Source organism: Gallinula chloropus, assembly GCF_964237585.1.
Source record: "Gallinula chloropus genome assembly, chromosome: 7".
NCBI classification, from domain to species: Eukaryota; Metazoa; Chordata; class Aves; order Gruiformes; family Rallidae; genus Gallinula; species Gallinula chloropus.
Window position 1 is genome coordinate 10,954,532 of NC_140092.1, and position 25,574 is coordinate 10,980,105.

The window sequence follows — 25,574 nt, forward strand, 5'->3', positions numbered from 1 at the left end:
CAGCAGAGACAGAGGGTAAGGCTGGGCTTTCTGGAGTGCAGCGCTTGACTCGTCCTCTCTCCTCCTCCTCCTCCTCCTCCTCCCTCCCTCTCTCACTCTCGCTCGCTCTCTCTTTGCTCTCCCTCTTTCTCTCTCTCCCTCTCTCTTTCTGTGTGTGTAGCGCAGGCGGCTCTGCTGCTGCAGCGTCAAGGAAGAGCTACCGAGAGAGGCTTCAGCAGCTCCCACCACTTTGGGCAAACTTGCCGGTTTACTGCTTCTTTCTTTTTTTTTTTTTTCTTTTTTTTTTTTCCGAGTGGGAAGCTTCTCAGTTGCCATTCAACATTTTAAAGCACAAGCCGCTCTGCCGTGGAAAGCGCCTGAGCTACACTTCTCTGAAAGGCACAGGAGGGAATACACAATTGCAGATTTCACCCACCGTGGCGGTGCAGATCACAGGAAGCAACTGACTGATAGAATTTTATTTGCAAACAGAACTCCGTTTTGTTTTGTGGTTCTTTTATTCTTTTTTTTTTTTTTTTTAATCGCGTCGCGGATCGTTTCCCCTCCCCTTTGCCATTCCGCTTATATGGATGTAATTCAGAATCTGTGTTAATTCACGTGGGGGATCCAGTTACATCTTGTTCCGCTCCGGGTGTATTTACGAGAGACCAATAATCGCCTTTGGACACATAGTTTTGTTGCTAACCTTTGAACTGAAAGGATCAAGTTCAGATCTGGTTACCTGCATTGGGACGGGAAGGAAGAGGAGAGAGAGAGAGAGAGGGAGAGGGAGACTGCAATCTCATTTGTGAATCGCTCTCAGTGCTGCAGATCGAGATTGCTTTAACACATGCAGTGCAAATGCAGGTAAGGCACACACACAAACTGCGGATGCAAAAACAAACTTGGGACTGTTGTGTGTGTATGTTCTTATCTACAGCCTTGCAAATTCTGGGCAAACGGCTTCTGCAGTTTCTGTATCGTTGCTTTGTGACTAATGACCTTGCGCAGAGTTGTTAAAAAAAAAAAAAAATCCTCTCCGGAGAAAGAGCTGAACATTTTAGGCTGAATCTCTGAAGATGGATTTGGGTGCTTCTCTGCCAACCAAAGGGGATATTCTGTGGACTGTTCTGTAATACATGGGTTTCTTCTCCCATCAGCTGTGCAGCTACCGACATTATTGGGATTTTCTTTTTTTTTTTTTTCTTTACCTTTTTCAATTATTTTTTAAAGAACTGCCCATTGCTAAGAGGATTTAGAGTTTTCCCGGACACAAGCCCTTTGAATAAAGCAAATCACTTTTTTTTTTTTTCTGTGTGTGCAGAGAAGGGGAAGAATAAAGCTAATGCCTTGGTCGTAAACGGCTGAGAGAGAGAGAGAGAGAAAGAAAGGAGAGAGTGTGTGAATTGTAGTTAACTCCAGTGTCGAAGAAGACGACCTGGGGGGGCTTCGAATCGCACAGTACTGCTCCTGCTTTTATTGCAAACCTTGCAAAGTGATTACAGTAAAATCAGAGAGGAGGAGGAGAAGGGGGAGGAGGAGGAAAAACCCATCCTATCTACCGAGATGAATCTTTAAAAAGCAAAATACACTGTCCCGTGAACTGTAAGTATATAGCAACTGGAAGACAGGGAGAGCAGCAGAGGAGCCAGCAGCCGGGTTTTGACCACCAATTGCACCAGCCATGAGGCAATAAGTTTCCAGGGACAGAAGGATTTTATAATTGATCACCCGGACGCTCAGCCGCTCTGTTGGCTTATCAGGGGAGTTTATTGGGGGGCAGGTGGGAGTCAGACGGGGGGGGGCGGGGGGGGGGCTCGGAGCGAGGAAGATGAGAAAGATGCGGACTCTCTTTGGCTTTGTGCACTGCTGCTGCTGCTGCTGCTTCTTGCTTCTCCTGCCTCCGCCACTCTGGGTCAGCCTGGCAGCGGCCAAGCAGCTCCTGAGGTACCGGCTGGCCGAGGAGGGACCCGCCGACATCCGCATCGGCAACGTGGCTTCCGACCTGGGAATCGTGACGGGCTCCGGAGAGGTGACATTCAGCCTGGAATCGGGCTCCGACTATCTCAAGATCGATAATATGACCGGGGAACTGAGCACCACGGAGCGGCGCATCGACCGCGAGAAGCTGCCGCAGTGCCAGATGATCTTCGACGAGAACGAGTGCTTCCTGGACTTCGAGGTGTCTGTCATCGGCCCCTCACAGAGCTGGGTGGACCTCTTCGAGGGCAGGGTCATCATCCTAGACATCAACGACAACACCCCCACCTTTCCGTCCCCTGTCCTCACGCTTACCGTGGAGGAGAACCGGCCCGTGGGGACCCTCTACCTGCTCCCGACCGCGACCGACAGGGACTTCGGCCGCAATGGCATCGAGCGCTACGAACTGCTGCAGGAGCCCGGAGGGGACGGCGGTCGCCGCGGGGGCAGTGGCGGCGGCGGGGGCACTGGTTCGACATCGGCGGCCTCCGAGAGCGCCCTCTACCCCGGCGGCAGCAAGCGGCGGCAGGAGGCGGACGCGGTGGCCCGCAGCAGCGTTTTTGAGCTGCAGGTGGCCGACACCCTCGACGGGGAGAAGCAGCCGCAGCTGATTGTCAAGGGGGCGCTGGATCGTGAGCAGCGGGACTCCTATGAGCTCAGCCTCCGCGTGCGGGATGGCGGCGACCCGGCGCGGTCCTCGCAGGCTATCCTGAGGGTACTGATCACCGACGTGAACGACAACAGCCCCCGCTTCGAGAAGAGCGTCTATGAGGCAGACCTGGCAGAGAACAGCAGCCCCGGAACCCCTATCCTGCAGCTGCGAGCCGCCGACCTGGACGTGGGGGTGAATGGGCAGATCGAGTATGTTTTTGGGGCGGCCACGGAGTCCGTCAGGCGCCTGCTGCGGCTGGATGAGACCTCTGGCTGGCTCAGCGTCTTGCACCGCATTGACCGGGAGGAGGTGAACCAGCTTCGCTTCACTGTCATGGCCCGAGATCGGGGCCAGCCCCCCAAGACAGACAAGGCCACGGTTGTGCTGAATATCCGTGATGAGAATGACAATGTGCCCACCATTGACATCCGGAAAATTGGGCGCATCCCACTGCGGGACGGGGTGGCTAGCGTGGCTGAGGACGTCTTGGTGGACACCCCTATTGCCCTGGTGCAGGTGTCAGACCGGGACCAAGGTGAAAATGGCGTAGTGACCTGCACTGTGGTGGGTGACGTGCCCTTCCAGCTCAAGCCAGCCAATGAAGGAGAAGGGGAGCCGCAGAACAAACGCAAGTATTTCCTCCACACCTCGGCCCCCCTGGACTATGAGGCCGTCCGTGACTACAACGTGGTGATTGTGGCTGTGGACTCAGGCAGCCCAAGCCTGTCCAGCAACAACTCCTTGCTGGTGCGGGTTGGGGACACTAATGACAACCCTCCAGTGTTCAGCCAGGCCGTGCTAGAGGTCTCCTTCCCGGAGAACAACTTGCCGGGTGAGAGGGTGGCCACAGTAGTTGCCACGGACGCTGACAGTGGCAAGAATGCTGAGATCACTTACTCCCTGGAGGCTTCACCCCTCTCCTCTGAGGCAGTGGGTGGCATATTCAGCATTGACCCCGACTCTGGGGATGTGTCAGTGCAGGCGGTGCTGGACCGCGAGCAACGTGACACGTATGAGTTCCAGGTGACGGCCCGGGACAAGGGGGTGCCATCGTTACAGGGCTCCACCACAGTGGTGGTGAGGGTGGCGGATCGCAATGACAATGAGCCACGCTTCATGCAGGATGTATTCACTTTCTATGTGAAGGAAAACCTGCAGCCCAACAGCCCTGTGGGCATGGTGACCGTGATGGACTTTGACAAGGGCCGCAATGCTGAGCTCAGCCTCTCTATCCAGCCTGGTGACCATGACCAGGCATCTGGCATCTTCTCCATTGAGAATGACACCGGAACCATTTTCTCTACCGTCTCATTCGATCGGGAGCAGCAGACCAGCTACACTTTTAAAGTGAAGGCGGTGGACGGAGGTGAGCCACCACGCTCTGCCACTGCCACCGTGTCCCTCTTCGTGATGGATGAGAACGACAACGCACCCACAGTCACCTTCCCCAGCAACAGCTCCTACACCGTGCTGCCACCCTCCAGCAATATGCGCACCGTGGTGGCCACAGTGGTTGCCACTGATGCTGACACAGGTCTTAACGCTGACCTCAACTACAGCATTGTTGGGGGAAACCCCTTCAAACTCTTTGAGATTGACCCGGCCAGCGGCGTGGTGTCACTGGTGGGCAAGCTGGCCCCCAAGCACTATGGCCTCCACCGCCTTGTGGTGCAGGTGAACGACAGTGGCCAGCCACCGCAGTCCACCACAGCCCTGCTCCACGTCTTCGTCAATGAGAGCCTGTCCAACTCCACTGTGGTGGAGAGTCAGGTGGCCCGCAGCCTCCACACACCCCTGGCCCAGGACATCGCTGGTGACCCCAGCTACGAGCTGAGTAAGCAGCGACTTAGCATAGTCATCGGTGTGGTGGCTGGCATCATGACTGTCATCCTCCTCATCCTGGTGGTGGTCATGGCCCGCTACTGCCGCTCCAAGGGCAAACATGGCTATGAGGCCGGCAAGAAGGACCATGAAGATTTCTTCACCCCGCAGCAGCACGACAAGGCCAAGAAGCCCAAGAAGGACAAGAAAGGCAAGAAGGGCAAGCAGCCCCTCTACAGCAGCATCGTCACCGTCGAGGCTTCCAAGCCCAACGGGCAGCGTTATGACAGCGTCAACGAGAAGCTCTCAGACAGCCCCGGTATGGGGCGGTACCGCTCGGTTAACGGCGGCCCCGGCAGCCCCGACCTGGCCAGGCACTACAAGTCGAGCTCACCGCTTCCCACCGTCCAGCTGCACCCGCAGTCCCCCACATCCGGTAAAAAGCACCAGGCCGTGCAGGACCTGCCCCCGGCCAACACATTCGTGGGCGCCGGCGACAACATCTCCATCGGGTCGGACCACTGCTCCGAGTACAGCTGCCAGGCCAGCAGCAAGTACAGCAAGCAGGTAAGAGCGCTACGCCTCCGCGGTCCGCGCACCCCTCCGCGCAGCTCCGGACACTCACACACACTCACACCCTCCATACACCCCCCCCCCCACACCGCCCCGGGTGAGGGAGCGGCGATGCCTGCTCCCCACCACCCCCCCCCCCCGCCTCCCACACTGGCACAGGCAGACACGACCGTCAGGTTCAATGACCCGTTCAGCCTGGTCTCCCCGCCCCCTCCCCCTCCCGCAGGCAGTGGGTGCCCGGACCTACACACAGCACGCAGGAAGGAGAGTCACATATCTTTACTGTTACTATCATGTTTATTATTCCCTCCGATTTTCAGACCCGGCAGCTAACCAGCCCGTCCGTGCAGCAGCACCGACGGGGGCGCCGGCAGGACCGCGCCGCTAAAGCGGCGGGTTCGTCCGCTTCCCCCATCCTCCCCCCGCCCGCCCCCGCCTAGGCAGCCGGCCGCGGGGGGCGGACCGGCGACTCGGACACCGGCTCAGCGAGCTGTAAGACAACCCGAAGTGCCTTTATCAGCCGCCAGCCCCGGCTATTGGGGGGGCGGGGAAAGTAGAAACTGCCACCCGGCGGAGCCGCGGTCCCCCGGCCGCCCCCACGGTCCTGTTGCCCTCTGTTTAGCGCCGATCACGCTTGCAACGGGAGCTTTTCCCGGCGTGACGCTTTCCCGGCCTTAGAGACCATAAGCTGCGGCTAAGGAGGGAAGTTTCGCCTCGGTAGCCAGGTGTTTTGGGGAAAGGGGGTTGCTGCCCGCCTGACGCTTCCCAAGGCTGTGGGTGAGAATGGATTTGCAGCCGCCGTGCGGAAGCGTTAATGGCTGTAATTACCAGATCGTTCATTAGGACCGAAATACTTAAGCCATCTACAAAGCCAATCTGCAGTGTAATTTACATCACAGAGATTGCACTCATTGCAGCAGTTGCTCTGAATATGCACATAAGTGGTAGTGAGTTTAGGATCGCACCGCACTGTGTTTTCATTGCTTTTTTTTTTTTTTTTTTAATTTCCCCCTTACATATCACGTGAAATTGGCTCCTTCAAGCCGAAAGGCCCTAATTTGCCAGCTCAGCTGCTGCATTGCTCTGTCTGTAGGGAGCGTGACTGAGGTGGGCCTTCAGGAGGGCCACGAGTGACCGGCTCTGGTCTCGTCTGTGTTGGTGAGAGAGGGTTCAGTGAAGCTCCAATAGCCTAAAATCGGTGACGGTAGGGACTACTTTATAGTCCTTCAAATAAAGTAGGGATAGCGCAGAGGGGAATCAAGCTCCTAAGTGTAAGTGTCAGTCCTGTGTATTTTATAAGACACATATTTAGCCTGAACAGAGGTCAATTTCCTTGGGGGGTGGAGTGTTTACTTTTTGGGTGATAGTAAAATGAGATAATTTAACTCCTGGTAATTTCAATTAGACCTTTCTCCATGTAAGATAGTATTCTGAATCTTTCCTCAGATACATGCGTGTCACACAAGAATCTTGAGATAAATGAATGCTGATTCATGTAAATACAGAGCTAAGCCTGGAACAGGGAAATTCTGACTAGTTTGACAAATATGCTTTCTTTTCAACTTATTAACATGCAAATATGGTACACTATGACATTTTTTTCACTTTGAAACGTCTGCCAGTCTATTACAATTGAAGTTTTACAATGTGTTGCCAGTATTTGCATTCTGCTCAGAACTATTTAAAATACTTTAAAAGAAAATGAATTGTATAAACCACCTAGTCTTCCACATCAAAAAAAAAAAAAAAAAAGCATGATGGATGTACTATCTGCCAGTATTTTGGTATATGTTGTTTTACAAGTGATACAGATTTATAGAACGTTTGACACAGTAGTTTCTGGGTGATACATTTCATTAACTCTCTCCTGGAGAGTACATTACAATTTCAGTTTGAAAATAGTCTGTATGAAATAACTAAGAAAGTTCCTAAGCTTCCATTTACTAAGGCTTATTAAGCACATAGTAGATTATGCCATTTTGGTGAATACTGGAATAACAAAGTAGCAGTGGAACATATGCTAATCAGATACTACTTTCTTGCTGCTGTAGTTCATCTAAACATATGAATTATAAACTGTCACAGTGTAATTTATTTTCAGTGCAAAAGAATGACTTGCATGCTAAGCGTAGGAATGGTAAAGCATTTCACCATACAAATGACCATTTTGCTTGACTAAAAAAACCTTAAGATTATGGTAGAGAAAGATTTTTGTATTAATTAGCATTTTGAAGGATATATTTTGAAATACAATACATTAGAAGACTTCTTAGTAAAAGAAAATGGCTTTATTACGCTTTTACTTCAACAATCAAATTGAAAATAAGTACACGCAGAATTGCTCCATTATTTACCTAGTTTGTTACAAAACCAATTTATCTGTGTTGATAGTTTCCCTGGGCTAATATTCAGTTTATTGTGAAGGTTAGTTTACCTGAGTAGTTTATTATATTCTAGTGCTTTGCCTTTTTTTTTTCTCTTTCTCTTTTATATATGCATAGAAAGCATTTGCACACTTATAAAACATGCATATAAGTTAAGGAAAACGTCCAAGAAAACAATACAGGTTGCATCGTATTACAGAAAACAATACGGACTTTATAGAAGAGAATATCAGGAACAAAAATTGTTATCTCTTTCCTATGGGTACTTGCCAACTTGTTGCTGAGTGACATTTATATCCTTTATTGATACTTTTGCATAATAGTGGGGACATTAAGATTTATGTGCATAAACAGTATGTTGACTTTTCACAGCCCGGACATTTACAGTGGGGCATTTCTGTTTAAGAGGCAAAACCCATGAGGATTTTTAACACCCAGACCACGTGGAGCTCTTGCTCGAGCATGTTGTTCAGAAAAATGTGACCAGTTGCAGATAAAGGGTTCTGATGTGGTGTGAGATAGTTCAGCTGTAGATGTGAAGTAGAACCAATGTCATGTTGATGCGACTGTGACCAGGAGAAATCTCTAAGGCTGCCTTTACTTACTCATTGGCAGCTTCCTTTGTTCTAAGGAGATATTAGAAGGTGTATAAAGTTTTAGAGCAAATAAGCGGGCACAGCAGGATGTACCTGCTCTGAGTTACTGGAGATGAAAGCAATACTAATTTCCCATTAGTGTAATTAGAATTGGTAATTGATACTCTCGTATATCTACAATAGAACAGTCAGGAAATAAAGTCTCTACTTACGTGACCGACTGGTGTACCCCAGTGAATGCAAGTTGTTTTCAGTCTGATTATTTGATACTTCCTTTTTAAGGTAATGCATTCATTTTCTTATGTGAGTTCTCAAATACATCTTGTTTGATACAGTACTGCATAGGAGAATTTCAGTGGAGAAAATGACAATCTGTAATTCTTCCTTGACAGCAGGTGTTTATATAAAGTTTAAAACTAAACTCTGTATTGAGCTGAGTTCTGATGTTCCACTGTCACTTTATTTAGATCTTCCACCAGTTTGACTCTTATTCTTGTTTTATTTAGTATGGTATTACTCTGAAATATTCCTTTAGCCTCCCATTTATCAATTCTCTCCTATTCAGTAAAGCACTAACAGATCTACTTACTGGCAAACAAATGTTTAAAACACTTAGTATGCCATCAGTCTTAATCACTTGCCTAAAGTTAAAGCTGTACGGAAGCTTTTTGTGGAAAGGGGATGAGTTCAAGAAAGTGTTTTTCTGAATCAAAACTTGATTTAAGACTGGAGCCCTCCAGGTGCTGCGCATTGCCTGTGAGGAGCCTGCATAGTACTAACTTCCAGCAGAGTCAGCCAAAGATAAGAAAAACTCAGAGCTTAAGAGGAATCACTTAGCAGTTTAGTGGTTGCACCCATAATTATAATTCTAATCATAGATTTTAACTGTAATTTTTTTTTTTAATTTTCTCATGTTAGGTACAGATATATCTTTATAATATATACTCTGGTCTTCTACTTTGTTTCACAGTGCAAAATAGTGGCATACAAGCATGTTTCTTTCACGGAAACTTTCATGAGTATGAGGTCAGCGTGTTAACAATCACTCATTGAAGAACAGGCCTCTTAAACCTTGTTTATATATATATTTACAGTTTTTTGCTTTCTTTTGGTTTCTTTTTTACTGTCTGTTAAACAGACAACAGTTATTGACTATCTAAAACACTTCAGTTGTGATGTTGTTGGGATTTTTTTCCTTTGGGTTCTTTTCGTTTGTTTATTTTATTTTGGGTTTTTGTTGTTGTTGTTGTTTTACTTTGTTTTGTTGTTTGTTTTGTTTTGTTTTTTAAGAGAGATTGCTCACCGTTTGTAGAATTAACAGAGCCAGTACAGGAATTTCTGAGCAGCGTTATTTCTTTGGTTGAGGTATTCGTATTGGAAATCTATTGTTTAGTGAAGAAAAATGTTTATCCTACCAGAGTGTGCTGGCATATTAGTCAAAACTGGATGCATTTCTTGTAAAGGCTTCTTTCCATGAAAGTAAAATATGTAGATATAAATTTCAGGAAAACAAATTTCAACATACAATGGCCAGTTATTTTCTGTGACAGCATTTCAAACAATCGGTCTGTTGCAACATAGAGGCATTTTGACCAGTTAGATAGGCATCATGTATGTGAAATTTATCTATAAAGTAATTGGGTCAATTTCCTCATAAATATGCACATAGAACCAGCAGTCTTAATAAGACCCAAAATTCATCCATTAAAGGGTCAATGAGTTTAACCATGAAGGAAAACATAATCTTTTTGCTTCGTTATGTACAGACACACATACATACACACGGAGGCTTATCTGAAAGATTGCTTATTATAATCACAAAGCTTCTCTCAAGAATAAAGTTTTCCACAACTTTCAGCTAAGTAAATATCCTACTGTATAAACACAATTGTAAAAATAGCATTGTTATAATAGCACTAAGTGCCAGGTGGAGGAAAAAAAAGGGAACATTGTCATTAAGTATAAACATATATATTGATAACTTCTTTCATACATTTAACTTTAATACTGCTTGGTGCAAAGTGTACAGAAGTATTTTTCGTGTATTTCAAAATTCTGTTCTCAATTTGTGTTATATCAAATACTTTACAATTAGTTTTTAAAAGTGACCCACATTTGACCTTCAGTGACAAATTATTATGAAAGAAGGGCTAATTAAACATGAAATAGTTGGATTGTTGATGCTTTAATTGTCTTTATTTAACACAAAGTGTTCCACTGATAAGTGCAGCTTTTATTTTTTCCTCTTCAGTAAAATCATCTTGTACTGTGCGCAAATGACTAAGTTACCACTGAATCATTCTGCACTCCCAGGAGATGTACAGAGCCAAGAGGGACAGAAGCTGAGTAAAGGAGGATTCATGTTCTGAATAAGTAAAGAACTGTACTATTATAGGCAAGGGGTAGCAAGAAACATCTTTAAAAGGATAGAATCTGATTTATCAACTCAGACAGCTCTCTGGCATTCTACATACCGATATGAACCTAGGTTATAAACATGGTTAGCAGTTTGACTGTTACTATGTCAGTCTTTGTACCATAGCAGTGTATTATTGAGTGTTTCTTCTTCTTTCTCTTTTGTTTCATTTTGTTTAGACACCTTGTTTTCTAGTATCTGAGATATTTGCTAGTTTGACCAAAAGCAGCATTTCGGAGAAATACCTGTCCCGCAGCTTCAGACACATTTTCTTTTAAGGATTTTCTTGCAAAAGTTTTAAAAGGTTTATGTATTTAGTGATCTGATGGACTGCTTTAAGAAATAAAACTTACCAAATTGGTTTTCCAGTAAAATGTAAATCAAAAGTATCATTGTGCTTATCAGTCAATTAGCTACATCCTTCTCGTGCACTGTGAAATCTTCACACCATTTGCTGAGCATTTTCATATTTTATCACTTAACTGGACATATATTTTTCATTTTCTTTGACTATGTATACAGGAAATATTGATACAGACACGTGAGCAATTCTGAACAGTCTTTAGCAGGTTTCTTTGCTAAGTTTTCTAAGCAAGTCAGTTTCCAACAGATACTCAGAAACTGTTAAAGCTGCAAAACAATTTCCTTTTTTCAGTCTTAGGCTGCATATAATACATTCCATTTAATTTATGTTCTATATTTATCCATTTTCTATTTATTACTTTTTTAAGGTGTTTTTATTTCGCTGTTTCCTCAAGCAATGCTATTTCTGTATTTTGCTTTCCAACAAGTGCAGATTTATTGTCCGTCTGTCATCTGAGCTTGGACTTTGCTAGCATATGCTGCTATGTATTAATAATGAATCAAAACATAAAAATAGACAATAAACCCGAAGTTTTAATTATATTTTATATAAAATTTATAAAAATTTGCATTATTTCAATTTTTGAATTAAGATTGTAAAAGAAAACTCTGACATTCATATGGGTGCATGTCAAGTTCATTGGCTATACAGGTCCATGAAAAGTGATTTTGTAAAGTTGTTCTAATAGTGTATGCTGCATGTCCCAGTAGCAATATAAGAAGAACATTTAAGATAATTTAAAATAGTTTTAATAACAATATTTTATTTCAGTTGATCTCACAATACTTAGTCCTATCAAGCCTTGATGGCCTCCTATCCTCCTATCTTACCTCTGTCCTGTCATGTTTTTTCTTATTTGTACTAAGTTGAACATTTTAAACTTTTTAAACTTTAATTAAAGGCAAGTAAAAATAACTTGTGAATTTAAGGGCTGTTTAAAGCAACAGCCGAGATAAAATTACAGGGTCCTTTTGAGTTTTGACTTTCGTGAAAAATTTGTCTAAGGAGAGGGAAGAGAACTTAACGCACATTGTGAAAAAGCTAGGACTGACCCTCTTCCTTATACTTTAGGCAACAGAGACTTCTCAAGGTCACTTTTATTTTGCTGTTGTGGATGACAAAATATCATATCAACACTGAAGTAACTAAGGTCAGTTGGGGCATCTCAAATGTGACTTGCAACAACAAAAGAGAACAAAGGAGAATTTAATATTTTTTCATTTCTTAGTTTAGTGCAATTTCCTAGATAAATATTTAACTGAGAGTAGGTCACGAAGAGATGTCAAAATCTCAAAATGTGATTATAGTACCAATTAGTCAAGTTCCTGAATGATGTCAGTGACACACGTTGGACTTGTCCAACTGTGTGGAACTGTGCTTAATATGAGTCCTTTGCTCACTCTTATATCCCCATTTTCACTGACAAGCACTGTAAAATTACAATTAAGAGCAAGTTTTGACTATAATAAAATAATAGGGAGTAAGTTTGATGTATAGCATGTATGAGCAGTGTGGAGGAACTGCTTTTTTATGGAAAGACAAAATGGGAAAACTATTGTTTTGGGAAAACTATTGTTTTTTTAAAGTTTGAACAGATAGGATATTCTGTCCACCTTTAAAACTCAAAAGTATGTAAAAGTGATGTGCTTTTTTAAAATTAATATCAATCAGTCCTCATTTAGGTAACACAGTTTTTTTGCAATCATTGCTTGTAAAATGCTGCAGCATAAACCATGAAGTATAGTTTAATTTTACTCAGAGTGGATCACCAACGACACAGTTATTAGAAGCTGAGAAAAGCATTATATTTGTCTTTGAAAACTTAATTTACCTTATTAAGTACTGACAAGAGTAAGTATATTTTTTTAAGGCAAACATTGTTCTGTCACATGAGATTTTGTTACAGATTTTATGTTCTGGATCAAACAACCTAATGGTTGAGTTTTTAATCATGGAGTGAAAGAAGTGTCTTATTGCAAGAAGCATCCTTGGATTATTAGGAAGCAATAAAATTAATATTTATCAAATTACAGATAATGTAATTTTTTAAAGACTAGGTACAGAAGGTAGATACTAGATGATGTGCTGAAAATCACAGCATATGTGGTAGAACTAGAATACAGAAATACTGATTCCAACTGCCAAAATTGCAGAGCAAATTTTATCTTGCAGCCTAGTCTGAACCAGTTCCTTTTTAGTACCACATTATAAGTCACATAATATTTGTCACCTGACAGGATAAAAATTCTTGCATTACATGGTCACATGATGATTACGGAGAATCCTTCATAAACTCTCTGAAAAGTATTTTCCTGAATGGGGCTGTGGCCAGAAAATGTTTGCCTTTTGTGGTATGTGCCAAATGTTTTTTCAGTGGTAGCACTTCTCAAGGAGAAGTGGGAGGGGCTGCCATAATTTATTCTGTCTATCCATGTGTAGATGTCAAGGATTTTTCAGCCCTGGAGCAGTGTAAAATACGAGAAGTAGCCCTGACTTTGAATACTAAATTCACATGAGGCAGAACTGCTTTAGCACATTCTTGGAGACTTATCCTTGGGGAAGATATCCTTTATCATGACAATACTTTTTCAGGGGTATGGCTTAATGTACAGTTGTGTGTTTGAGTTCACTGTTATGCTGAAACAGTAACTAAAGAAAATTATGGAGACTGCCTTGGTGTTCTGGATGTAATTCAGCTTTCTAAACATAAGCATCCTAGTGTCACTTCAGATACCCTAAAGTTTCTGAGATATCAGCACAGACCTGCACAGACCCGGTGTATGATGTAAGACCTGAGTGCCTTCTGGGACACTTTTGTAGCTGCAGCTCAAGGACAAACTGAAAAGTAATCACTAAATCCTTTGGTTTACTTAAAGAAACAGTAATTAAAATAAAATTAAACACCCTAAATGTAGCATATTTTGGCACAAACTTAAGCACAATTTTCAAATGTGTATGCCTGACACATGCCTAATACTAAAACACACATGTGCAGATGTATGTTCACATATATACTGATGTTAGGTTAACAAGCTATATTTTTGGATTGACACAAAATGCTCCTGTTTTCACAGAAACAGTACTGACAGTGGATACCTAGTGACTTTCCTCTTCAGGCCTCTCAGGCTGAGGTATATCTCATTAGGTGAAACTACAGGTGGATCAAATTTAACTATCAGTTGCTGTAAGTTAAATCAGGTGGTATAATTTTCAGAGACTTGTCTTAAAATATAGATATAGAAGACCAGTTTATGAGTTTGACTGTTATGCATTATGTCTCCCAAATTTAACTTATCAGCATGTATATGGGTATAATTTGCAAAAGAACAGAGTAGGTTTTCATCATGTATTACATCCAAATGTAAAATTATCTTTGTAATAGGCTCTGGGAATGATGTGGCTTTAATGACATTTTGACAAGTATCGTTTTAGTATTAAACCCTTTCTTACCCAAACTAATGGCACTGCAAGAGTATTTATATATTGCGATACCTTTCTTCAGTTACCTGACAGGTCATGGTGTTTATTCATGGAGTTGTATGTTACCCCTTGTAGACATGCTTTTAAGAAAGATTTGGACTGAAAATTCCTATCCACTTTATAATGCAGAACTTTGTCTCACAGATGAAATCTGCCCATTTGATTAGTCACATATGTTTAATTTATTGGTGGCTTTATTTGATTGTTTTGCGTTGGGTTCTTTTTTGTTCTTTTTTTGAGGTTTGGTTTGGAGTTTTTTTAACCCTATATTTAACAGCAGAAAATACTTTGGTAGCTTGAAAGGTTTTCTGCAGGTGAAAGACAAGAATGGAAATATAGATAGTAAAGCAACAGCAAACTAAAACTAAACTAAAGTATTAGTTACTTTACCTGTCCTCAGCATTGTCTCAGTGATATCTTAAGTCCCTGTTTCACCACCTTTACTGCTTACAACTTTTATGTCTGCATGTTTCAACACATATTTGGTCTCATTTTCCATCATGTCACTCCTGTTCTAAGTGAAGTTACATTGTCATAAAATTTGAGTAATGAAATGGTGAATCAGTTTCCTTATCTCCATCCATGTGCTCTAAATTGATTATAATGACATAACGCGTGCTTTGTGTGATAGTGAGAGAGGATATCCATCATTCTGTTGAATCAGAAAAATGCTATTTTCAGTGAGCATGTAATTATGTTCCAGTTGAAGCACAAGTTTACAGAAGGACAGTAATTGATTTATTTGAGAGAGAAGTATTTGTTTCATTTTCAGGTAATGTTGTGAGTTCTTTTACAGAAGGGATAATTGCAATGGAAAATAGAAATCTCTATTTAGATCACTACATGCTCAGCCACTGAACCTCAGCCCAGATCTTGGGTATGATCTGTCATGTAGATTTAGAAAATTTACTCAGAAGGCTCCTCTCACTATACACTGATGGTTTTATTCTGCTTCCTGCAACTTAAGGGCCTGAATCTATCACTTTATTTTAATGGATTTTTTTGAATACGAATAAAATTCAGCTATATCTAGAACAGGTGTTAAGTCATACGAGTAAAAGTGACAGCAATGGGTGTGAAACAGAGCAGTACTTGTTTTTGTGGTGGCTTTCAACTATGAGTGTTTTTCCTAGAAATTTCAACATGTAGTCTGGGTCATGTATTTTACCCTATTTATTAACATATAAGATAGAATAACATACCTGAAATATATAACAACGGTGTAGATGGAAGTAATACTTTATAGGAATGACAAAGAACTACTACAGAAATGCAGTAGGTGTTTTACCAGGACGTGGTTCAGACTTGATGCTGGCAGTTCCCTTGAGCAGATACGAAACCAGTGAAAGTTGGTGCAGCTCAGTAACTTAACCTGTTTAAATTCTCCAAGATCGTATGTGGAACTGTATGTTACTGGAATAATTACAGCTTTTGGTATTTTGATGTCCTTTTTAATATGAATTAAAAAAATACATGAGGGATTTATTTTTAAAGTGAAGCAAACTTGTGTGACTGTACACAAAACATCACTGCCTTTGCCGTTCTGCATTTTGCAGAGATCAACGGACACTTATATAATTTGCCCTATATTTTTTGTGCCACAACAGTTCTTTAAATATTTATTTATCAAATGTTGCAAGTATTCTGGATCTTTTTGCTCGTTCCTCAGTGAAGAGGAAGAGATAGGCAATGGTGCGAAATTCCTCCGTGAAGAATAAATTTAGTAAATTTTGTTTTCGTTGTATTGCAAAATATTTTATCACTTCTGTGACATTCAAGGAGACTGGAGGATGTTATATTCAATTGTCCCTTCAGATACTGCTGAATGAATTGAAAATTCATCTTGGACTTTCTAATACCGAATATTAGTGCACATTTCTAGTAACCTTGAATGCTAAATTTATGCAATTTTTTTTTATGAGCTCCTAATTAAATATATAGAGAGACTGAACTATTGAAATTATACAGTAACCCTCCTGGAGAATTAATGTTACAGAAATATGAAAGAACTGGCTAAAATATCACTCTATCAAATGTTTCTGAAAGGCTTTATGTATTTATAAGACTTCATGATCTACTATTGATGCAAATTACTAAGGATAAAAGAAAATCCATCTGTTATCAAAGAAAAAAATAAATGAAATAAGTCCAAGGATTTGAAAGACTTAGCATTAAGGACTAAGAATTCATACTTTGTGATGGGTTTATAGTAATTGACAGTAGAAAAGACTTCTTTTTAGCATTCACAATGCGGGTTGGGTTTTTTTTTAATCGAAAGAAAATGACTTCTATAAAAGCGTCTCATGTAACATATCCCGTTTCATTTCATAATTTCATATTCTTAACTGAAATGTCTCAATTAAAATATGACATACAGCATTTCATGTCGCATTGGGCATTACTAGTTTTGTTATTATTACCTTTACATTTAATCAAATTGTAGCTAAATAAATAGCATTTCATCAAGAGCCGTGGGCTTTCAATCAGCTAGGAAAAAGATTACCGGCATGAGAACAGATCTAAGGCTAGTGTCTCCAATCTGAAACTAATTGTGTGCTGATAATAGGGCTGTCCACAGGCAAATCTTACTCGCTGTCCTGATCTATGATAGATTTTCCTGTACGTTAATATTAAATCAGATGGAGACATTTTGTAATACTATTTTTAACCTTTCCTTTTTAATTTGAAATATATACTGTTTGCAGATACCATCTCTGTGTTTCATTTCTGAAAAGAAATGAAAAATCTCAAGGGAAAACATAATAGCTATACTTTAGCTTCTCTTAAAACGGTTGCTTCTTTAGGAGATGAAGTACTGTTGATACTTAAATAAGTATGTACCTGTAAACCCACATATTTTACTGCTTGGCTCAGAGAGAAGAGGAATGCGTCTAAGAAATTGCAGCAGGAAGCAGTGCTTAACTCTGCCTTGGTGGTGTGGGGGCCTGCTGTTGTGAGTGCGGGTCCCAGGGTACTCTCCGGATCAGTTGCAGACCATGTACTAACCATACACCATATATGCAGATTCCTTCATTAAGATATCATACAGATCCACATGTTCCCAGTGTGAGGATGATGAGGGTGACCACGGGAGCACATAAAGGCCCCCCGTACTGTACCAAGACTCCATCATTTCAGGCTCTTCACAAATGCGGAGCATGCTGTAAGAGCTGCTTTTAAACAAGGGATACACGGAGGGTAGAATAACACCTACTGTAGTCAGCACATTTCAGTGCTCTGAAGGAAAGCTGTTTTCTGGTCTGTGTACATTGTTCTTGTGAAATGATTGCAGCAGTTTGAAATCCGTTTTTTTCACCTTGCTAGTTATGCAAACAGCTCTTCACTTTTTTCACGAAGGCAAGTGGGAATTGTTCACTGTCACAAATAATAAATAACAAGAGTACCCGATCTGCACAGCATGGAAGTGATAAAAACACATGCTTACGAGTGCTTGAGATTTCACAGCTATTAATTTTGAACTTTTTGATTGCAGTTCTGTTTTACAAGAGTGGATGCTGTTAGGGCAGCAGTACACTGTGACAGTGAAAAATTATGACAACATGCATTTATCATTATGAGCTTGATAAATTCAGTGTAAGAAATGATCAGAAAAATGCCCCTAAACCTGAAGTCATGACACGCATCTTGCCTTTACTGAAAATTAAACATTTTTTTAATTACTGCTAATAATATTTAGTACTACTTTAATACTGACATTAATATGTTTGAGAAGGTGTCTTTGTGCATAATGAAATGTTTAGCTGTTATCAATGTTAGTGAATTCCCTCACATGTACATTGAGGGACACTAGGACTGTATGTGCAGAATCCTATTGCATGTAAAACATATTTACATACAGAAAGGTGCTTTACGAAAGGTCACCAAATCCTATAGCATGTTATAGATTAAAAAAAGTCAGAAGGACTCCTCAAGCTTTGTTTTTAACATTTTTAAAGGCACCTTAGCATTTAAAGTCTTAAATACAAGCTTTGCTTAAAAGTATACTCCCCAACTACTTCTATGTAAATCAGAATATGGCAGATCACGTCTTCCATTTTGACAGTGCAGTTTTCCTAGTGTGGTAGGAGTGTTTCAAAGCAGAACATACATTTTTAGTTTATGGGTAGAAACAGGGATTTCAGCAATAATTAGGCATCATTCTGAAGCTGTATGCTCTAAGGCAGTAGAACACCAAGAATCTGAATGCAGAATCTATAATATTTCACATCCATAACAGAGGAAAGAAGCACTATGGTATACAGTAGAAAAAGTCTAGGGTAAGGGGAAACAATTGAATAAGAACATGGTTAGAAATGTTACTACCTCATTTTTTTCATCTTTATTGTTCTAGGGAATTCATCTTCAGCCTTTCTAAAATCCTCACTGAGCTGGTAATTTTTGTTCACATTTCCAGAGTATCATCAAAGCCACAGTAAAGCCAAGAGCATGCCTCAGAGTCCTGGAATCTCTGAAGAAAACATTTTGATGTCTTTCCTGTTTTTGACATAATAGAAATTCGCCACACATAGAAAGGACTGTTTATTTACAAGGCAGGTGTTATAGGTTGTGATCAACAGCTTATAGGGTGCATTGCAAAATTAATAAGAAAGCATTCCACATCCAAGAGGCATATGCTGTCAGTGAATGTCTAGCTCAATAATTAGGCAATCTGACTATTGACTGCAGTAAGTTTCACATAGGTTGTAACGTATATCCCATGTTTGAGGCACTGGAAGCTTGTAATCTGGAGGAGAAAAAGGAACAATCTCAGGAGAAAAGGAAATCTAGCTTGTAGTAAGTACATCTTTCTGCCTACCACTTTTTTTCTGTAGTGGAAAAGTGCAGGTATTTGTTTTATCTCCCAAGGGAAAGGCCTGGCATTTAAGCAGGACTTTTCTCATAGAAAAGAACAGGCTTTTTTCTTTCTTTGTTTCTGTCTGTACCCCCTAGAATTTTCTTTGGAACTCAAAAAGAAAAGCTATATTTAATCGTTCTAGCACTTTAGTTTCTGGCAAAGTCTTTTATTGAATAATTGAAAAAATATTTTGAGATAACTTTGTCAAGTAAAACTGATGCTGTCTACCTTCCTCCTCATCAAAAGAAGTGCATTTTCAAGACACTGGGGCATATAGATAGGAAGTTCGTGTCTTTCTATGCTTTTAGAACTACCTACTTTTTTCTCTGTGTATAAATTTGGAATGATCTTGAAAGCACTCTTACATGAAACATGGTCTAGCTAACTAATACAAAGAAATACAGGAATAAAATAAAGAGATTATGCCACGGAAACACGTTTCCAAAATATTTTCTTCCTGGTTTTTATTTTGTTTAAAGATAAATATTCTGATGAAATACATTAATCTAGTGAACCGTAACACAGTCACTTATATATTGGCTTTATGAAAAGCTGCTTTGAGGGACAAATAAAGTCAACCTGTTAAAATCTTCTTGGTGTTTTTTTTTTGTTGTTGTTGTTTTGGTGTGGGTTTTTTTTATTTGTTTGTTTGGTTGGTTTGGTTTATTTTTTTTGAGGGAGAACATTTCTTGAGGAGGCTATAGAATATACTGCCAAGTATGGGAATTTTACTTACATATAAGGTACCTTGGAGTTTTCTAGTACCTGTATTCTAATCCCAGTTGTTCTGAGTTCTCAGTGTTGCCCAAGGGCAGTGTGAAGGTTCCTAGATTTTCATGTCAATCTCCATTCTTCCCATCAATCCAGTTTTTTTTTCTAATATAGTAGAGGTAGGAGCTGCTGTTCACTAAGGGATCAAATGTTAGGAGAATGCGGAGACTGAAGATTTAGATCTTGTTCTTTCTGCTGAATCACAGAAAGTGTTGGAGATCTACAAGTATGTTACTGTTAGTTTCTTATTAGGCTTTGTATATATGTTTTTTAAACAATAATCATCTGCATTAAAACCTTAAATATTTGGCGGTCTGTGCATATATGGTGAAAGGTAAGACAGTGAAGATAGGAATGATAATTTACAGACTTTCCATAAAATAGCAGTGCATGTCTATATGGCATTTTGTACACTGTTTTCCCCAAGAGGGGTCTTTTCTGTGTTATAATAATGACAGAACCAAGCCAACCAACCAACCAGAAAAAAAGGCTAAACAGTGTTCCTCAATCAGGCTGATTTCTGTTTCCATGAATCTACATCCGAAGGTAATTTTAGCATCAGTTTGACAAACACCTATATCTGACCTATGTTGTAAAGAGTAAACAGAGGATATGTCAGTTTTATGACTAATCCTCTGTTTTTCGGGAAACCTTTTCTTTTCCAAAGAGGTTTAAGTATTTCAAGCGCAAATGAAATAGTGCCCATCTTCTCTACTTTTCCATAATTCAAGAGCTAGGAAGCCTGATTTGTGAGAAGCTTATTCTGTGACTTTGTGTGTAATTGACAGTGAAGGGGGAAAATGAGGCGATGTTACGCCTTTGCTAGCTCTTTTTAAAGGAAGGAATATACTTACTCATTAATGATCCAAGCTATGAATAGATTCATGTTTTATAGCACAGCTCTGGAGGGGGTTAAAAGATAAGAGTTTATCACACAGCCTTAGAGGGGGCTAAGAGAATGTAAAAGAAAGATACTCAGACTGGAAAATTCTAGGTAAACATTTACCTATCTTCTTGTCAGTTCATTATTAAATTATGTGTTGGCATTTTGCAGGCACAGAAAAAAGAAGGTGCAGACAAAGGAATAGAAACATACTGATGACCTATTGTTAGAGTTTAAGCAGAATAAATGATTAGCATCTAAACTATGGAGCAGAGGTAATAAAAGTCATTGCAAACTACCATCCACAGTGCATGGTGTCTAGTAATAGAATTTAGTTCATTACATTACTGTGTGATGTAGTACTGTATGATGCAGTACTATTATACTCTCTCTGTGTCCTGGGCTTAAATTTGTCCAAAGTCTTGGGCTAGTTCTAAACAGTAGATATTTCATGATGATCTACCTGCAAATGAATTAATTGATATAATTATAGAGTAATGAAATCACTTAAAAGTGGGGGTTTTTTTGGACTGGGTTTTTGATGGGGTTGGTTTGTTTGTTTTATTTACTTTTAAAGCAAATATTTTTATTTAAGGGTAGGAGGGAAGAATCCATGTGAGAAATACAGGACCTTGCTAACAGGGTACTCCCTTGAGTGTCCTTATAATACAGGTCCAGATCAGTTGTATTCTAGCTGTGCCCTGAATATTATGCTTTAGGTTTCATGTCCATAAGAAGTGGAAGACAGCATTTTTTTGCTTCATGAGGATATTAAGAATTTGGACAGAGGTCAGTAATGGAACTGGTATTCTGGCTAACTTCAGAATTTTGCCCACAGTCTGGATTGTACACAACAAGTCAGAATCCAAGTGCTGTGAGAGTCACGTTCCCTGATGTGGTGGTGCTGCCACACATCCCAAGGGAAGTGCAAGCAAGCACAAATTGTGAGGTTACTGTATTCAGCTTTTAGGTATGTTAGGGTACTTTTTGTTGGACAGTTTGAAATGACTCTGAGAAGATGATTTATTTTATATATGTTTATAGAGATGCCTTATAATACAATAGTGTATGAAGTGTAATGGATTTCAGCATTTTGTTCTCTTGTGAACATTGTGTCTGTTATTAAATTTCTTCCATGTTTTCCTCCTGCTTACTACATCAGAATTGAATTCCTGTATACAGATTTATGATGATAGTAGGACAATAGATTTCTATATTCCCTACATTCTCAGTCTATACTGCATTATTAAAATATAGTAGATATTTCAGCCTAATATTAGACTGTAGTGGTCTTATTTAGCACAATTAAAATATGCTTAACTTCATACACACTGACTGTACAGGGGATAAGGTTTTCAAAAGTTCCCTGTACTAGTCTAATTCTATTTGCTGCAAAGATTTAATTAACTGGGATAGAATTATGCTTAACTCATTTACATGAATGTATTTTAATCAACTGAACTGTTATTAGATCCCTATATGTACATCAGGTTGAGTTCTCAAGAATGAAGTAGAAGTGCCAATTTTAGCAAAGAATTGTATTTTTTAGGGTTTTTTTTAACTTAAGGTTGTAGTTTGGCCCTTAGGACAGTTCATCTCTCCTCAGCCTGCTTGTCACCTAGCAAAAGTTATTTATTTTGAGCCACCTCAACTGAAGAGGAATAGAAGCCTTCAGAAGTCAAACTATTTAATCTAATTTAGATTAAATTGTCTCCTGAACCTTTCTTTCCATTGATCATAGAACAGCTTAGATGGCTTCGAAGTCACTGAACCAGGATGAGATTCCAATTGTACTGCAATTTTTTCAGTAGCAGGCATCAGCTGTGATTTTACTCACTGTATATTATATTTTATCTGCACAAATGACCATGTAGACCTATAATAAAAAATATTGTAAGGTATCTCTGCATGTTTTGACTTTTGGACCGTGGACAAGTGAACAAGTGTATTTCGTAGTGGCAACAGGTGGTGGGAACACAGGGCCTGAAAAATGCAGATTCTATAGAGATATTCTCTCTAGATACCAGATTATATCATTATATTTAAAAATGGTAATTAAGTCTTTACCACAGTTAAGTAAACAGTGACAATGATGGAAGTGATAGCAGTGACGTGATGTTGTCTTGATATAAGAGGCTGTGAGATCATCATCAAAATTTATGTATGTTCTGCTTTCACCTGAGGTTTGAAGAGAATTCTGAGGCTTTGCTTTGTCCTCTTGCCCTAGGCAATCTTAATAGTAAGTAAGCATCAGAGTTAATTTAAAAAAAAAGACTGTAGTATTTATTACATGTCATAAATAACATTAATGGCTTTCGCTGTTTCTGTATTTGAGCCTAGAAAATGACGAATATGTAAACTGAGATACTAGAAAGTATTTATAGCTTTCCTAATAACTAAGATAGCATGCAGAAGCCAGAACTTCTTAAATCGTTTTATGTTTTGTCCTCTAGCATTTATCTAACAAATATGGCCTGAACTGTTATAGTAAAGTGAAAATACAAAGTAGATTAATTTTATGTCATGATTTACACATAGAAGTTGAATATAAATGTGCCAAAGACCGGAGGTTTTGTTGTGATTGTAGGAACATCTCATTTTAATAATGCAGTGTTTCTTTAATCATAATGTCAGTGCTGAAGATTATGAAAGAGGTTTGGTAAATTTACCTCTAAATTTAACCTCTTCAGGAACAAAGAGGGAAACAAGATTGAGATGGAAATATTGACAATGCTTACACTCAAGAAGTTAATAATAACCAGGGAAAAAAAAAAGAAAAAAGGTGAAATTTAAAAGGTAATTTGAAGAAGTTCAAAGAAATCAAATTCCTCTTTGTAAGATTAACCCTGTTTGTTTGCACAGCAATTTGTGAGAACTGTCTGATAAAAGCCTGCTTTCCTGGCTTTGTGATTACGCAGTATAGCATTTTGTTATAATATCTACATTGTTCCTTTTATTGCGACTTTATAAAAATTGTTTCTGTCATTGAGATTTCTTTACTCTTAAAATACATAAATTATGTGTAGAAATGCGAAAAAAAGTGAAAGCAGGAATACAATTGCTCTAATGCCCAAAGTTTTCAGTTTGAAACCAGAAACACAATAGTCTTCTGACTGTCAGATGAATGTATTTTCAAAATCCATGTCTGTGCATTCAAAGTCATGTTCTGATTCCTCTTTGCTGAGCAACAACTGACAGTTTTGAGGTAGAAAAAATCATGGGGTAGATCAAGGGGATTCAACTGAGAAAATGAGAAAAAGTGCATTTCTCTTTCCCTGGAGAAAAAAAAACAACACCCTAACAAACAAAAACAAAACCCACACCTTGTAAATATTTGCACACGAGAATATAGTGACTGAATAGGGAGATAGAAGTGCATCAGGAATCTTAACAGAAATGGTTCAGAAGGGTCCATCCGACTAACATGGATTCTTGTGTCCTTGATAAATGTCTGCCTAGCTGCAGATGAGAGCTATATGGGATGTCATGAACATGTCTTCATGAAGAGTAAGATGCTGTGACAGAGAGGCTCTTACAGACTCGGAGTGGCTATGATAAGGAGCAGGAACTCAGTACCATGAGTTTTTATGGCAGATTTTGTAACTGTCTTATTTCACACATGAGTTGTGTAGGAGACCAGGATGTGGTTATTATAATACAATTGCTTATACATGAGCTATAGAGTGCAGGTTTACTCTTCATGCCCAAACAACATAATATATAGGTTGCTTGGACTTTGAATGTTCAATTTGAACTTCATTAACCTTTATTCATTCAAATATAGGTGCCTCTAGATATTTCTTACATATAAATCATTATATTACCTAAACAAAACCTCCACTTCCACAAACTTTTTTAAACATAGTCTATGAATTTTTGGGGGTCTATAAATCTCAGACTGATAAAAAGAATTTAATAAACTCTGCAACTAGTTCCTCTGGCTCATTTCTCTAATATTACAGGATGTTAATGTCAATCACTGAAAAACATTTGTAGGGCCACATCTTTGTTCCTATTCTCACGCATTTGTCATCTATAGAACCATAAAACAGGCAAAGAGCCAGACTGAACACATAGTTAGAAATGTCATCATTCTTATGTTATTAGTCCCTGGTTTAGTGGATTTGGAGAAGATATGGAAGATTTAGTTGTGCCTGTCTCCAAGCTATTGCTTTAATGCAGACTTCTGTTCTAGCAAAAGGCCATTTGGGGATCAGTGTGTTGAGAAGTACAACGGTTTCTGTCATTCTGACCGGGACGGGGGGTGGGGGGGTGGTGACCTGGAAAGAGAAGAGGAAGACTGTCAAAATGGTTTAAAAAGAGGTATCTTCTATCCCCTTCTCTGATTTTGAGCTGAGCATATTTTGAACCAACATCCCCCTCCGCCTGCTGGGTATCAGTGGTTTAGTATTTCTATCTCCCATTTTTAAAAACAAAGAAACAGAGTTCACATGTGAAACATATAGAAACAAATAAAAGGCACAGTCCTGCATACTCAGGTGAATGTTGTGCTTACAGGATTTAAGGTTGATAGATGGTTTATCCTCAGACTTACTATTAAATCAATGGTGGTTTTATTTTCAGTACCTGAACCCCCCATTTTTTCAGTAATTAATGTTTTGTCTGATACTAATCAAAAAGTGCTTTTTCTTTGCCACCACAGATATAGTTTGATTAATTTTACATTAGAGAAATAATTATTATTCTGTAACTTTGAATGATAGTAATAATTTTTACTAGAATTGTAAGTATATATACTTATTTAACAATATTAATAATTAATTACTTTAAAGGAAGAGGAATTATATATATATTTAAAA

At 39.9% G+C, this 25,574-nt stretch overlaps 1 protein-coding gene across 3 annotated transcripts in view; it reads left to right on the forward strand.

The window, feature by feature from the left end:
* Positions 1-1,810: 1,810 nt before the first annotated feature.
* The window catches only part of PCDH7 (protocadherin 7), a gene marked incomplete at both ends in the record, with an annotated part of 265,318 nt that continues 241,554 nt past the window's right edge, over positions 1,811-25,574 (forward strand). For all 3 annotated transcript variants that reach the window (XM_084267008.1, XM_084267009.1, XM_084267010.1), the window contains one exon: positions 1,811-4,999. In XM_084267008.1, the coding sequence (XP_084123134.1) occupies positions 1,811-4,999 (3,189 nt within the window). The remainder of the gene's footprint in view (positions 5,000-25,574) is intronic.